This window comes from Rhinolophus hipposideros, assembly GCF_964194185.1.
Source record: "Rhinolophus hipposideros genome assembly, chromosome: 8".
NCBI classification, from domain to species: Eukaryota; Metazoa; Chordata; class Mammalia; order Chiroptera; family Rhinolophidae; genus Rhinolophus; species Rhinolophus hipposideros.
This window is the reverse complement of record NC_138054.1, coordinates 13,017,416-13,035,385: the sequence shown is the minus strand read 5'-3', so window position 1 is coordinate 13,035,385 and position 17,970 is coordinate 13,017,416. Positions and strand designations below refer to the sequence as shown.

The window sequence follows — 17,970 nt, the reverse complement described above, 5'->3', positions numbered from 1 at the left end:
TACTTGAAATTATTTGTCACAACAGACCAGCTTTCATGGAAAAAGACTATTCTTCAAGTAAAATGAAATTATCCCCGATGGGAAACTAGAGCTGTAAGATGAAATGATGACCAAAGAAGTGATTAATATGTGGATAAATCTAAATGAGTAGCAACTGTATAAAAAATAACAAAGCATATGGAATTCAAGTACATGGTAATAAGAGCATGTGACTCTCCCCATAAGAGAGGGAAGAACAAATGCTATGATAAAGAGCCCTGAGAGATTGAAGTCAGGATATTGTACGCCAACAACCTCTGAGAGCATCACCATGCCTGTCAAGCAGAAGATCAGAGTGGTTCTTGAAGCATTAAGTGGAATAGAAGTTAAGTATAACCAATCAAATTAGGTTCAACAGCCTTGTTAATATTCCTAATGGAGGAATACACTAAAAAACCATAATACAGCAGCAAAGCTGAACAAGAACCATAGCCCTGAGAAGAAAAGCAAGTGGAATATAAGTGGAATTTGAAGTCAAATCTCATCCAAAGCAAGACCAAAAATCATTTTAGTTAAAGGTTTAAAAATGCATGATACAACATTAAACTTTTATAACATAATAGGTAACCAAATACATTTAGAAGTAGAAAAGTAATTATGGGGTGGGGGAGGAAATCTGAATTCACTGTTTACAGGCTATGATGTAGCTAAAGTCAACAAACACAAAAAGAATATAGGTTTTAACAGAAAAAGAAAACGAGTAAATTAAAGATATACTAAATTTTCAATTGTACAAAACCTTTATTAAAATAAAAATTTCATATATAAAGTTTCAAAAACAATTTAAAAACACTATGGGGTTCAAGTATAGAGGTGACACAAGAGACCCCTAGTACCTGTCATGTAAAGTTCGTCCTTTTAAATTCATCACACACAGATTTTATTCTCATTTAAACAAACATATAATGAAATACTCAACACAAAAGCACATCAGTTATCAAATTAAGAACTCAACAAATAACTGCTTATTTAACAATAACTGAAAGTAATATAGTTCAGAATCTAATAAGTACTCAAATAATTGTATAATTAATCAAAGGCAAATTAATACTCTAGAACATTTTATATATAAAAAAATTTTGATGAACAGTCAATATATGATCTCAGAAAAATAATTAGACTGTAGGAAAATAGAAAAGTAAAATCAGAAATAAATTGAAACAAAATTTGAAGTGGATTTCCAGTCAATATGGCTAAGTAGGTAAACACTGTGCTTGCCTCTTCTCATGACTACATCAAAATTACAACTAAACTACAGAACCATCATCGAGAATTGCCTGAAGTCTAAATGAACTGAAGTCCTACAACTAAGGACATAAAGAAAAAGCTACCAAGAGACTGGTACGAAGGGCAGAGATGGTGAATGAGCTAGTCCCACATCTGTGTGTGACCATTAAAAATCAGGAGGGATATCTGGGCTGCAGAGGTCACCCCTGGAGGAGCATGGGATCCCAGCCCCGAGTTCCACTGTCAGGAAGAGAAGTCCCAGTGGAGACTGTGGCTGAGTGAGATGGAAGGCAGCTAGAGCCCAGGGCAATCCTCTTAAACGGCCCATTCACAGACTTCCTCACTGATGGAGTCACTTGTTCTGAGCACCAGGGCTGGGAGAGCAGTTCAAAAAGCTCCAGGGACGTAATGGGAGGAACTAAGTTGTCTAGCTTAACTCGAGGGCTGAAGTGGGAGCATTTTCCCAGTCAGAAGTACTGGCAGAAGCTATTATTATTCCTTTGTAGAGCCCTCCACCCACCCAGTGTGAACATGATCTGAGTTTTCATCAACCTGGCTAACACCTTTCGTCCGGCCAGCCCTGGTGATTCCCTGAAACTCTGCCCCACCCAACGTTCCAGCACACTCAAGATGCTTCCAGTTTCTTTTTTCCACACAAATGGCTCTACTTGGCTCATGCTTCAGACTTTCCTAAAACCTCTCAAAGGTTAAAAAAACCCAAAAAGTAGCATCTGGCCTTGGTGTGTTCTGTACTTCTTGTTAAGCAGCCCCAAGTCCATGACTAGCGGTAGCCACCCTCAGATTATGTCTTGGCCTCTCAAGGCACCTCCAAGCCCACTGCGGAAGGCAGCCATCTTTGGATTGCTTTATGGGTTTATAAAGCATGAGTCCCGGGTAGGGCTACAGCTGTACTAGGCCTGTGGCATGGCCCCTGGCTGGCACACTGAGTGGCTAACTTCTGACCAAGCTGGAACACTACCTAGCTGCCTCCAAGGATGACACAGTCAAAGGGCAGATTGGGCAGGCATCAGAGGCCTGCTAAAGTGAATTCTGCTCACAGGGTCAGCTCCTGCACAACAGCTCCTCCACTGTAGTCATGGTCAGTCCTCACAACCATTCAGCCCAAGAGTCAATCCCTCCCACTGACATGCAAACAGCAACCAAGGCTAAACTACAAAAGCAGGGCACACACAACCCACACAAGGGACACACCTGAGCACCCAGCTCAGGTGATCAGGGAAACTGCTGTGCTACTGGGCCCCATAGAGCACCTACTCCATAATGCCACTCTACTAAAACCAGGAGACACAGCTTCCCTATCTAATATATAAAGATGGGGAGGTAGCCAAAATGGGGAGACAAAGAAACAAGTCCCGAATGACAGAACAAAGTGCCAGAAAAAGAACTAAACAAAATGGAGACAAGCAACCTATCAGACACAGAGTTCAAAACACTTGTTATAAGGATGCTGCACGATCTCAGTGAGAACTTCAAAAAAGAGATAGGAAATATAAAAATGGAGATAGAAAACATAAAAAAGAACCAGTCAGAAATGAAAAATACAATAACTGAAATGAAGAATATATCAGAGAGACTCAACAGTAGATTAGATGAAGCAGAGAATCTAATGAGTGATTTAGAAGGCAGCAGAAAACACCAAATCAGAACAGTGAAAAGAAAAAAGAATCCAAAATACTGAGGACAGTTTAAGGGGCCTTTGGGACAACATCAAGTATACCAGCATTTGCATTATAGAGATAACAGAAGGAAAAGAGAGAGAGCAAGGAACTAAGCTCTTCATTATTTGAAGAAATAATGACAGAAAACTTCCCTAACCAGGTGAAAGAAATATACATACAAATCCAGTAAGCACAGAGAGTCTCAAACAGATGAACCAAAGAAGCCCACACTAAGACACATCACAATGAAAATGCCAAAGGTTAAAGACAAAGAAAGAATATTAAAAGCAGCAAAAGGTAAGCAGTTAGTTACCCATAAGACAGCTCCCATAAGGCTATCAGCTGATTTATCAACAGAAACTTTGCAGGCCAGAAGGAATTGGCAAGAAATATTCAAAGTGATGAAAGCAAATACCTGCAAACAAGATTATTCTACCCAGCAAAGTAGAATCAAAGGACATATAAAGAGCTTCCAAGACAAGAAAAAGCTAAAGGAGTTCATCATCACGAAACCAGTATTACAAGGAATGTTAGAGGGACTTAAGACGGGGGGAAAAAAAAGATAAAACATATGAATAATGAAATGGCAACAACTACATATCTATCAACAATTACTTTAAATGTAAATGGTTTAAATGCTCCAGTCAAAAGACCCGGGGGAGCTGAATGGATAAGAAAATAAGGCCCTTACGTATGCTGCCTACCAGAAACTCACTTCAGTTCAAAAGATACACATAGGCTGAAAGTATAGGGGTGGAAAAAGGTATGTCACGAAAATGGAAACAAACAAACAAAAACAGAAAGCTGAAGTAGCAATACTTCCACCAGACAAAAGTAGACTTGAAAACAAAGGCTATAACAAGAAACAATGAAAGACACCCAGGATGCCCTCACATCCTGGCCACTGTAAACAATGCTGCCACCAACATACATATGGAGGCACACATCCCCATGAAGTAGCGTTCTAGGTTTCTCCTCACCCAGAAGTGGGATTACTGAGTCTTTCATTGTTTCTTTAATTAATGATTTTTTTCACTATTTTTTGAATTATTTCCTTTGTAGTACTCTATAGCTTACCTTACATTTTATCAGAATCTATTTCAGATTTACACCAACTTAATCCTTGTGAGACAGGGAAATGTTACACCTATATAGCTCTATTCTCTTTTCCTTATTTTTTTGAGTATTATTGTTATATATGCCACATCTATCAATATTACACTCCAACAATATATATTGTTGTAATTATTACTATACAAAACATGTCTTTTAAAGATGCTACTAAGGAGAGCAAGTACATACTTATAACATTTGTTAAATTACCCCTTATTTACCATTTAGATAAGAACTTTTGCCTGACTTCTATGAAATACCTCACAGAAAGAGGCAAGAACAACCTTGTACCTCAAGACAGGTTCTCTTTGGCTATGTTCTTGTCAGGTTAGGAAAAAAAGAAAGATAAAAATGATGACAACTGAGATGAGGTGTTATGAAGTAAGTACATTTTCTATTTTTATAACTTGTTTTAATGTCATATAATATGGCTTATACAAAAATAAGAGTGTTCAAGAAGCAAAAGATAAAAATCTGATATTCTTAATAAGATAGCATTGATAAAACTAAATATTCTGAATACTGCAGGTCTAAGAAGATCACCTGGTAGAAAACTGAGTCAGACTTTTATTCAAATAATGTTACAGAATAACAGTTATATTTCTCTGCCCTGAGGGTCATTTAAATTTATGTCCTTTTGCTTCATTTTCATGAGAAAGATTCCAAAAACCTTGGTGATTTTTCTAAGAAAGTTCCTCAATTCTTTAATATATCACGACTTCCCACCAAATTAACTAAAAGTACTATATTACAAACTACCCAAGGAGTAGTCTTAATCTTAGCAAGTAGACAAAAATCAAAAGAAAGGATTCATTTGTAGTGGCTGTCCATAGTCTCTATTAAAGGTTAAAAAATGAAGCTTTAATTTTTTTGTTACAGGGCCATTCATAAATGATTTGTATATATCCCTGCAGATATATACAACTGAATCATACTGATAATGTAATAAAACAATTTACTTAAGATATGTAATTTAGGTTACAGGAAAAATAAAAAAAAAATCTATTTAAAAGTACTTCAAAAATAAAAGTAATGGTACATATTGTTGAAAAGCCCTGCTTGCTATGCAAAGGAATCCATACCTCTCCTCTCTCCCCCCACCCACCCACCTATCCATTTCATCTATTCAATAAGTATTTTCCAGATGACTACTATACACACTAGGAACTGTATGAAAGGCTGGGATAGGACAGTGGACAAAAGTGAACTGGAAGAATCATGAGGAGACCTGTGTGGAAGGGGAGAGAGGGTGCGGGAAGGAGCTTAGTGAGACGACGTCTCAGGCCATGTTAGGGAGCTTTGTCTTCATGCTAAGAGCCACAGAAAGCCATCAAAGGGTTTTGTTAAACAGTTTCTAAGTGGCTAACTGCATGCTAGGTGGTGAGCCTCCAGGAATACACACACTAGTAGCAACAGCCCTGGTCGCAACTCCTGTGCAGTGTGCTGCACTCCCAGTACAATCTGGTACACAATCTGGTCAAATCTATTTTCCCACTAACTCAACATCAGACTATGTATAAATGGTACTACATACATTTATTCTCATTTAAATGTTCTTCAGCCCTCTTCTTGCCTTTCCTCACTCAACCACAGAATCTCATTTGCTGCTTCCAAATCATTTCTTGACTGAAATACTTAATATTATATCCCATGCTTGGTGATCAGGGCAAAATTCTAAGTTATCCTTCTAAATTTGATATTCTTCTTATATGCAGCATAAGTCCAACGAAACATTCTCTGAATAGTGAAACAATAATAAAAGAATACCATATTTTGGCAAAATGGCACGTTATTTCCATAACTGTTTGCTTTTTAATATTTTAAAAATTTATTTTCTAGAATTTCTCCCAGCTGTTTATCTGTTTTCAATTTATTCTGCCTCCCCTTGCTTTTATCTTCTATTATTTCTTCCCTAGGATTATGCAACATGCCTACTGCCTTCTCTGATCTGAGGAAACATGCAAAAGAACAAGTCTCTAGGTAGGCAATAAATAGCTTGTCTCTCTCTTTTTTCTTCTGCCTTTCTTTTTTCTACACACAAACTACAGCAGCAAAGCTGAAGAAAAGCCTAAATAAATCAACAGCAACAGACTGTATCGTTTTAATTCACCCTGCAACATTATTTATATAGAAAATACTGAGGCATATGCACGCACGAGGTCAATTATCTAAGAAGTAAAGAGAGTAAGTTGAACATAACCTGATCATTCTTCCATGAATCCCCAAGTAAACAAACAGAATAAGATCCATTCCTTTGTTTTCCAGTCCTCAGGAACACGTCCTCAAAGCAGCTCAATTCCACACATCATTATCTGGAAACTATTTCATCTCTCTCATCAAAAAATGAAGCACTGGACATAATACATACTTTATAGACTCTCAAAAAAATGTGTTTTGAACATTGCAATCTCCCTGAAATCATGATGCACTTTCTAATCAAATACAAAAGCAGTGTGTCATGACTTAAATGGCGTGACTTTTTCCCTTCCTAAATGGTGCATATCATTGTGCATCTTCCAATCAATATAATTTGGAAGTCAGTGGAATATTCTATAAACATACAAAAGGATGCAAGCCTTTCTATGAATCTTATAATAAAATCTTGTTAGCCATTTAAATCTCTGATTCAATAATTGATTCCTCAATAGATAGTAATTAGTAACACTGTTAGGAAATACTAAGAATTTTTGCCTCTCATATTTTGTAGGAAGCAAAGTTTTGGGTTTTTTTTGCATTTAAACACCACAAAGACAGAACATTTAAAGAACATTTAATTTACGTTAATGTACTAAAACTGTTTTGTTTATTTATCATGCAAATCATCTTTTATAAAGCTGGCAGTCTACCTGGAAGGCAATGACCTTTTGGGATCTGGTATTGTTAAATCTCAAAATATTGACAGGATTGACATATAATAACTTTGACTTATATACATGGCAGAAATAATTAAGACAATACTAATTTTCCTGTAATTCAAGCAATTAGCATTGTGTATTACACTAAGAGACTGCTTCGCATGACCTGAGTGTTTAAATTTGAAATTCCAAATAATATTAAAAGAAGAGATGACTTTCTTTTCTAAAAAATAGAAAATCTGTTGCTGTTTTCCCAAGGGAAATTTCTTAGGCACTGCTGCTGGTCTACAGAAAACCTCATGAATTTTGATTCTACCAATTCAGATTTTATGATAATTTGGGCAACATCTGAGTTAAGGCTTATGGGTTCCTTCAGGGTTTAGACTTTTTTTTTTTGCTATCTGTCAGGGCTAAAAAAAAAAAAGAAAGCTGATATATAACAAAAATGTATTGAATAAAAGAACAAACAATTTTGTAAGAAAGACACGATGAATTTTCTAGGGCATTTTAATATTAAGAAAGTAGAATTTATAAACATTTTCTTATTTAACATAAACACCCATTAAGCACACTCATTTTAATACATTCTGTACTAGTAATTTTTAAACTCAAGAAAAATGACTTGTCAAAAATATATACTTAACTAGTTGGCATTACTACAATACTAAAATAATAAAACTACATTCCTTTAAAAATACTCTATAGTTCAGACATCTCACTAGCCTTTCCACTGGCTGTATCCATGTGACCTTTCATGTTGTAAATTGTTAATGTCCTTCCAAATTTATAACATTTTAACTAAGCCAGCCAGGTTTTGTTTTATTTCACATACTTTCTCCCAGAGTATTTTAAAACATTTTATCTAATCTTATATTGTATTGACAATACTTATTTTAATTTAATAAAAATCAGCCCAACTTTCCATCATGCCACCTAAATTTTAGTCATATTTAGGAAGGACTTCATCGCCTCTAACTGTAAGAAAATGCTCTTATGTATATTTTCTTAAGTATACTTAGCAGAATTCTAGCAGAATTCTTAAGGAAAAGAATGTCATTGGCATTAAAGTAAATCTTATGAACATAAAATATTATTCTAAATCAGCCTTCATTTTTTAAATATTATATGCGTTATTTAAAAGAAAATGGGAGTATGTTTCACTCCTTGCAAACTGACTAAGGAGCTTTTTTTTTTTTTTTTAGGAAAGTACGTGAGCAAACTCTAGCTTTCTGGTTTACACACTAATTGGAGCTCATGATCTAGTTTTCTGCTCCCCATTAGTCTGTCACTCTCACTTCTGAATTACTCAGTCTAGTTTTACACAGGAGCCTAACTTCCCTCAAGCTTCCCCAGATAACAGGAGAATAATTCCAGGGCATAAATTATGCCTATGTTAACAAAAATCCTACTTGTCAACTGATTCCTTGGAGCAAACCTGAATATCACTAAGTTATTTTTGCAGTACAGATTCCTTACTATATTCCATAAGCCATATAAACTTATATTTAGGAACTCATACTCTCAAATATATGGTAAAATAGATGATTGACAGAAATTTTGTTATAAATAAAAACTTTCTGGTGGCTGGAGTATATGATGTCAGAGCAACACTGCTGCTGAAAGGAAACTACCAGTATTATGGCAGCAATTTCAGGATTTAGTCGTTTGAGACAGAACAATGTAAAAAATTCCAGTGCAAGCTGAACTAAAGTCTCCAAACCCACTGTCTGAATCGTAACTATTTTTTCCTGAATCATCACAACTTTTAAAAGGTGGTGAATACTATCATAATCTCATCAGAGTAATTTAGAACAGGACTAACTACTGCAGATTCCACTATTATGAGAACATAGCTCTCATCCAGTTACAATGCAAAATAACATTAGAATAACATGGTCCAAGACCTGTGCCACTTTCAGTTTGCACACTCTGGGGTAAGGTTATTTAACATTTTTCCACTTAAGTTTTTTCACCTTTGTAAAATACTGACGTTAGCTAAAAAATGCTGAATTCTAAATTTCTAACATAAAATCTAAGAACAAGTTCATAGAAGATTCTTTAAAAATTTGATTTTTTGGTGTTTTTTGTTTTACAAAGCATTCAGAAACAGAGAAAATCAACTTAGAAATACAGACTGGTTTCAAAAAATAATTAACATAACAATGCAATTAAGTAAAAACTCACTAATAAAAACAAAATCCCCAACCATGGGCCGGGGAAAAAAAATTCTACCAAGAAGGGCAAATAAACCAGCATAGAAATTAATGAAAGTAGCCAGTGAAGAGATGTGTCATACAACTAAAGCAATATGTACATTAACAGCATTAAGTGATTCCAATAGGAAAGTATAAAGCCTTAAAATTAAGCCCAGTTTGCAACTTAAGAAATTTGATAACACAATAAACCCAAACAAAAAGAGGGAAAAAGACAAGAGCAAAATTTAATAAAACCAAAAAGGATGAAACAAGAGAGTATCAAGGAAATCAGAAGTTGGTATAATAAACAGAGAGTGAAACAGACAAACCTCTTGCAAGCCTAATCAAGACAGAGAGAAAAGGCACAAATGAACAATATTAACAATGAAAATGGAGACACAGGTATAGCTCCAGCAGCAATAAACAGAGTAAGAGAATACTAGGAATGCCTTTTTACCAATAAACATGAATAATTAGTAAAATGGATAAATAAGAAAAGTATAACTTAGTATCTGATTGAAGAGGAAAAAGAAAACTTGAATAGTTCCATATCATTAAATACACTGACTTCGTACTTAAAAATCTACCCCCAACTCCTCTCAAAAGTCAAAACATATTCTAAGACTTGCCTATTAAACTATAATTTCAATATTAAACAAACACCTCTACAGGAAGGAGGAAGATACAGTTTTCAGATCATTCTACTGAGCTAGTATAATCTTAAAACTGATCAGGTGAGGAAAATTGTAAGAAAATAAAATTATAGGCCAATATCTCTTGGACATGAATACAGAATTCAACAAATATTAACAAATCAAATCTAGTAGTGTGTTTTAAAAGATTAAATATTAAGAACAAAATGGTATTATTTTTAAAAATGCAAGTGAGGTTTAAATATTAGAATGAAAGAATAAATACCATAAGATCATCTCTACATATGAAGAAGAAGCATTTGATTTTTAAGAGAACCCCTTAAGGGTTTTGTTTTTTTTAAATCTCAACAAATCAAGACTAGAAGATATAACGTCCTTAAGCTATTAAAATAAACAAACTGACCCCACCCTATAAAAAGACATCAAATATGGTGAAATATTAGAGAAGAATTCCCTTTAAAATCAAGAACAAGTCAAGGACGCCAACATTACCATGTTATTGGCATTTTACTAGAACCAAGTAGGTAAAACAAGGAAATAAGTAAAAAACACAATTATTTAGAAAGGAAGAAGGAAAGTTTTCATTACTCCCAGCCGATATGACTGTTTACAGAATGAACGAGTTCAGTCAGGTGGCTGGATATAAGATGAATATACAATATGTTGCATTTCTATTTGCCAACGAAAGCTAGAGAACAACTTCACACACACACACACACACACACACACACACACACACACACACCAGCAAATAAAGTCCCAATAAATAAATCCAGTAAGTACAAGATCCATGTAGAAAAAAATATAAGATATGAAAGAAAACACAAGCAATCAAAAATATACTATCTTTATGAATAGGAAGAAAGCCTGAAAATTACAACTATAGTCAGTTTGTCCCCAAATCAATGCAATTTCAAAGTTCGATTTTTTTAAAAAGCTGGTTCTAAAATTTAACTGGATGTGCAAAAAACCAGAAATAGTCAAAACACTCCAGAAAAGGAATAACTTTAGGAATTTGCCTTACTGTACATCAAGACAATAAAGTGATAATAATTAACACACTGTTATATTAACCCATGGACAAACGTACAACAATAGAGAGCTAAGAAACAAACCCATACATATAGAGAAATTTATGAAATAGAAAAAGGAGAATCCAATCAAAAATGTTTCAGGGACAAATGGTTATCCATTTTGGGGGAAAAAAACCTGAAACCCTAACTCACACCATATTTTTAAAACAATCAACTCAAGATGGATTTTTAATCAGAATGTGAAAGTTTTTTAGAAGAAAACAGAATAAAAAATATGTTAAGACCTTGTGGTAAGAAAGACTTTCTTAAGACAAAGAAAGAAAAAAAACCCCAACCAAAAAATACTAATCATAAAAGAAAAAGATTAATAGGTTGATAACATTAAAACCAAGAACTTCTTTTTACTAACTAACTAATTTTAAAGAAAAGAAAAATAAAGCTAAAAACTAAAACACATAAAATGGATAAAGGGTTGTTACCCTGTTTCCCTGAACATAAGACCTAGCCAGATAATCAACTCTAATGTGTCTTTTGGAGCAAAAATTAATATAAAACCTGGACTTATTTTACTATAAAAATTTTTGGAAAACAATTCAGCATCAATTTATGAAACTGAAATCTACACTCCCTATATATTCTACACATGTGGGCCAAGATATGAAAATATTCATGGCTGCATTGTTTGTGACAGCAAAAAGGTAGAAATAACTTGAATCCATCAACAAAAGAATGAAGAAATCATTTCACTCAATGAAGCATTATTACAGCAGTGAAAAGAATAGCTACATGCAACAACATGCATGAAACTTAGAAACGATGTTGACAAAAATTTTGACAAAAATTTTAAACAAAGTAAAATTAAAGTTTATTTAAGAGATAGCACATAAAAGCTCTCCTAATAAATTGATCTATTTATTTCTTCCCAGTTTATTTTATACATATTCCATGACCTCATCTGTGACATTCACTATTTTATTTAAATCCTGTGCAATAATTTTACAAAGTGTCAAGCACAATCTACAGAACAAGTAAATAGCACTGTAAGGAAGAATATAATGATATTATGGAGAATTGTATGAATGTTGTATTCCATATTTCTCCTGAAATTGATTAAAATCAGAATAAATAAAATTAAAGTCATCTGATTTTCATTCATAAGCAGTGAGAAAGAATAAAATGTTTTCACATAATTTAGTGCACTTCTATATTCTACTGGTATGTAATGGATGAATGTTAGTTTCTATGACACCATATTACACAGATTAACCTTCCTTAAAATGTTGTTAAACAGGAAAGATATTTTTTTAATCTATTAATGAACAAGGTTTTTTATGTTTGTTTGTTCGTTTTGTTTCAACAGCCTACCATCATGTTAAATGTTTCTGGAGATAAATTAGTTACTTGCCCTAATGGTTAAAAAAGTAGAGGTGAGAAAAAACCTTAAGTAAGTTAATGACGACAGACCACCATATCTACAATGGAGACGAAGAATTAGAACAGTGAGCATTGTAGACTAAAAGCCAGATGTAGAAAAAAAGTCACACTTGGGGGGGGGGGGGCAAATAAAACAAAAGCATGTTGGAAAAACAGTAAAAATGTGATGCCTCACCTTAATCAGTAAAAACAATAAATAATTCTAGATTTTAAAGTAGATTCTTCAAAGGAAGAAATGAACTTTAATAAAATCGACATCTCAGCAAGCAAAGATTTGAGAAATCTTAACAGCTTTATTTCTCAAAGATTTTATCTCATGTTGTTAAAGACAAACTGATATTACTCCTTAATTATATTTGAGAGGAAAACTATTTTATTGTTAATTAGCCCAGAAAGTTTATGGAAAAAGGAAAGCCAAGCAGTAATGCTAGGTAGTAAAGTGCACAGAACAATGCTCATTTGGTATTCATCCTAGGTCTTCAGTAAGTATAGCCTGCCAAATGCAGCCCACTAGATTATTAGAAACCTCATTATCCCTTTTCTTTTTCCAGAACCCTTGTTCCCTTTCTTGCTTCCTATAAGCCGTTTAGTTCACTATTCTTAAAATTCTTTGCCACAGGGGTAAGAAAGAAGAAAAAAGAAAACAAGCACACATTTATTTTGCTAGTTGAAGCAGGTTTAAATCGTTACTAGATGTGAAAAAAGCTGACCATAAAAAATGAAGTTTACTGTGAGATTATCATGCTAAGTGAAGTAAGTCAAGCAGAAAAAGTCGAGAACCATAATGATTTCACTCATATGTGAGATAGAAAACTGAAAGCAACAAAACGAACAAGACAAACAAATAAAAACTCATAGACACAGACAATAGTTTAGTGGTTACTAGAGGAAAAGGGGGTAGGGAAGTGGGAGATGAGGGTAAGGGGGATCAAATAAATGGTGATGGAAGGAGAACTGACTCTGGGTGGTGAACACAATGGGATTTATAGATGATGTAATACAGATTTGTACATCTGAAATCTATGTAATTTTACTAACTAATGTTATCCAATAAATTTAATAAAATTTTTTTAAAAATGAAGTTTAATCCTAAGGAGGTCTCTTACAGCGTGAGTGTCTTGAATGCTTTATGCCTACAGTGACGTGGGGAAGGGGTCTTTAGACAATCTTTCAAACGGACAGCACAGCTATAGTGAATTCTCTGCTCTTTCTAGACTTGCTTTTCTGCAAGAATGTCATGAAAAGATCACATATAATATGGACCTTCCAGGGATTCCATGGAAAAATGGGGTGAGGGAGAGGAAAAAGGAGGAGGAGGACAATTCTTTAAGGTGTTGCATGTCACAGCATAACTATCAGACCAACCCCAAACACTGGAAGTTTCACAGGCTGGGGTGGGACCTGGACAGCCAGAAATTATTTCCACTAACGGTACCTAGTTAAGAACCTAACTAGATTGAAAACATATTTAAAAAAAAAAAAAAAAGACACTCAACTGGAATCCTACATGGCTAATTTGCTCTGCCAAAATATTCCACTGTAATTAGAAGATGTAACAAGGCCAAAGAAATAAGTCATGAAATATAAATGCCATAGGGAACTTTATATCCTTTAAATTAATTTTACTCATTTAACAGTGTTGGAACACGATTCACCTCACTGTCTTCCCCTCCCCACAGACTGTTCTACATCGAATGTATTTTTTATATTACCTAAAAAAAATCAGTATGCTTTCTGTGAGGAAAACCAAGTTTTGCCGTTACAATTCTTATTTTTATACAAACTTATACCCGTGTAACTAATGAAAGGACACAAGGACATACAAATAAAAGTTTATCATCTTCCTTTGCCGTTTCTCCCACCATTGTTATCCAATCCCGTATAAGCGTGTGTGTGCACACACATGCACACATGTATGCTTTTGACTGAACCAAAAAATGGTATGATATTTTACATGGTACACTGCAATTTCATTCTTCTCATTTAGCAACAAATTTTCACAGCCAATTGAAATAATTAACATTTTAAAAAAGCTGTTTAACATTCCAAAATATAAATGTACTAAAATTTATTCAACTATTTCTCCACTTCTAGCATTCAAGTTATTTTAGTGGTCTTAGATCTTGGTCATTTTAAAAAAGTACTGTATCACGTGAACACACATACACACACACATGCATGAACATACCCATCAGTGTCCAGTATACTGGTTCTTTTACTGCTATGGGACAGTGTCATGAACAGGACTTTCAAAAGAGCTGCAACCATCTTCACTCTTACCAGCACTTTCACTCCTACAACAATCACACTCCTACAAGCAATATATTAATAGGTGGACAACAGTAACAGAATGTGCTATGTAGCTAAAACATTTCATAAAGCAAAGTCCATATACTTTTAGGTATCAATTAGTTTAAGGTGATTTTTAATTCTGTCTTATGCTTATACTGATTGAGTTAGTAAGGCTGCAATTATAACGTATTTACATAGGAATCTCTGCAAGATTAAAGTATATACTGTGGTGGATTTTATTTACCTTTTTTAAATTTTATTTCTTTCCATTATATAGCATAGAGAATATAATTTACCTTTTTTTGACACTTCCGCGCCATTAAGTTCTTTTTGTGCTTCTTCAATTTTGTCTAAGAAAAACAAAGAAAATTTTAAAAATCAATTCATCGTGCACAAATAAGAATAGAGTAAAACAAACACACTTCTTATAAACAGCGTCTGACACAGTAATAAATATTTGTTAAATGAATTATTTATGCAACAAATATGTGTAAATTGTTAAAGTAATATTATATTCCCTTCTGAAATTATAATTTTAACCATGTCTTAGTCACAAGGATCACTTCCAATTAATTAATGGTTCCATAATGCAAATAATTAGTGTATTTCAAATACTCAACTATAGTTAAAAAACATTTAACTGCCTAATAAATGTAAGTAAAAATAATTCTTTCCTTATGAAGACATGTAAGTGCCCAACAGGGATATGATCAGAGATATAACAAATGTCTATTAGCTTAGAAACAACTCTAAGCAAAGTTCATAGATGGCTTAAGACCTACGTCAAACTCGGAAGAAAAATACAGGAAATGAGCTGAAGAGGAACATGACACCCATCACTTTTGCCAACACTTGATAACAGGATAGAATTATCTACGAAATGTATAGGCAGAATACCGCATTAAAGAGATACTATATATAACTAATGACTACAGAATTGTTATATATGCACAAAGTGTTAAAAGATTGGGTGTAACCCAGAAGCAACAACTAACCAAGACTTGGGAGGGCTGCCTGAGGAGTGGACAGGAAAGGGAGGCAACTGAGCGCCCAGAGCCTGCACTTCTTCCATCTGAGGCTTTGGGCACAACTGATTTTGTAAATAACTACACATTCCACTTTGGTAACAATAAACTTAAATTTTATAAGGATATACTTATATATATATTATATATATTATAGATACAATACATATATCCTTATACATATCAATATATATGCATATATATCCTTATATATACACAAGGACTGACAATTACGTTCACGAATTTGTTGTAACGATGTTGCTAACCTTTTTGATATCAGAGGGATTATTCATTACAAATTTGTACCAACTGGACAAACAGTTAACCAAGCTTACCATTTGGAAGTGCTGATAAGGCTGTGTGAAAAAGTTAGATGACCTGAACTTTTCACCAACAATTTGTGGCTTTGGCATCACGGCAATGCACCAGCTCACACAGCACTGTCTGTGAGGGAGTTTTTAGCCAGTAAACAAATCACTGTATTGGAACAGCCTCCCTACTCACCTGATCTGCCCCCAGTGACTTCTTGCTTTACCCAAAGATGAAGGAAATATTGAAAGGAGGACATTTTGATGACATTCAGGACATCAAGGATAATATGATGACAGTTCTGATGCCCATTCCAGAAAAAAAGTGGACTAGGTGCTGGCATTGGTGCATAGCTTCCCAAGGGAAGTAATTTGAAGGTGACTATAGTGATATTCAACAATGAGGTATGTAGCACTTTTCCTAGGATGAGTTCGTGAACCTAATTGTCCAACCTCGCATAATTTATATACATCCTTATAAATTTTATTATGTATTTTATATATATATGTATATATGTATATATACGTACATACATATATATGTGTGTGTGTATATATATGTGTATATATATATACATTTGATGACTATGACAGTGACCAATTCCTAGTTTAATATAGTGGTCTAAGTGCTTATTATAACGGTAAATGATGAAACTTATAAAATTCCCAGAGTACTATTTTGTACTGAAATACAGTACCAATAATTAGGTAATATTTTAGATAGTCCATGGAAGTACAGTTCAAATGCTATCATATTATTGATATGTCAGCCATTTATGCCTTCTGGCATACACAACCAGCCCCCAAAATGATCTCCAATGCTAAACCTACCCTTACTGGCCAAGGAAGATATAACTTCCAAAGTGGCATCCTTCCCAAAATAAATAAAAGGCACAGATCCCACCACAGGCCCTTCAAACTCTGGTCTACCTGCCTCTTCCCCCATCAGCATTGCCAGAAAAGCCAGAAATTCAGAGAACCTTCGATTTACTGATCAAACTTCTCTCAATTGCGTGTTGATCCATTGAGCTTGCCAAATCCAGGCAGAGGTAGAGCAGCAGAATAAAGGAAACAAGCTAGTTTGAAATATTAAACACTATGTATCAGCAATGGCCAAAAATAACTAAATTTTCATCCTGACAAATGAGTTCCCCTCAGCAGTGTGTTAATTGCTTCCTGCTAATTATCAGACCCAGAATAAGAGTTATGAGGAATAGAGATAACCTTCGGAAAATACAATTTTTCTTATTTACACACTTTAGTTACTTCTCATCTCATGAAGTGAGTGAAACTGAAATCTCATGAAGTGGAAAAAAAAAATAACACTCTTATTAAATGGAGAAAATGGATCCTGCATTCAACAGTAATTTAGAAATATCAAATGCATGGACGAAATCTATATTCATACAAGTAACAAAAGGACAAGGCCCACTTTTAAAAAAATGACATTTAAAATGTAAATAAACAAATCACATAATTTAAATATACAGTCCTTGAGAAACACAAAAGAAAAACAGTAGGTATTATTTCTATGCCAGTAGTTCATTCAAACTTAAGAACTGTAAGTAGTATATATATATTATATAGTCATAACAGTAATAACTGTTTAAGTTTATGCATACATAATTTGGCATTACATAATAAAACGTTTTATTAATAGAATCAATTGTGGCTCAAAGCAACAAAACTCATGACTTAACACACATTTGAAGACCAGCTGCCGTTTATTTAGTATACTGAGGTCTGGCCATCTTCTGTTTGCACTTTAATATAACAAATTCTTACAAAAATTACCTCAATTTACATTTGATCACAAAATACTAATCTTTGTTTTTAAACTTTTCAATTAAGTTGCCTCTTTCTCTTGATAATAACAGTGTACAAATCAGTAGATTTAGGGTAACTATTGTTAGGGATAAGCATCTACTTTAGTGCTTTTACTTAGCCCTCCATCCAGTTCAACAGGTAATTGTTAACAGCTACTGTTAAAAGCTTTTGCTTCCATTTTTATAGAAAGTCCTGTTTGCATTTAACCTGTTGTATGATTCTCCTGGTAAAATATGGTGCTTTGAAGACACTATCGAAAACTAGAAAGTAGTCATTTATTATATGCTCC

The 17,970-nt window shown here is 34.0% G+C and overlaps 1 protein-coding gene across 1 annotated transcript in view; it reads right to left on the bottom strand.

Moving 5' to 3' along the window:
* HIVEP1 (HIVEP zinc finger 1) overlaps window positions 1-17,970 on the bottom strand; it is a 139,360-nt gene that overhangs the window by 56,324 nt on the left and 65,066 nt on the right. Inside the window, exon 3 of the mRNA XM_081057677.1 lies at window positions 14,818-14,871. Within this exon, the coding sequence (XP_080913803.1) occupies window positions 14,818-14,871 (54 nt within the window). The remainder of the gene's footprint in view (window positions 1-14,817; window positions 14,872-17,970) is intronic.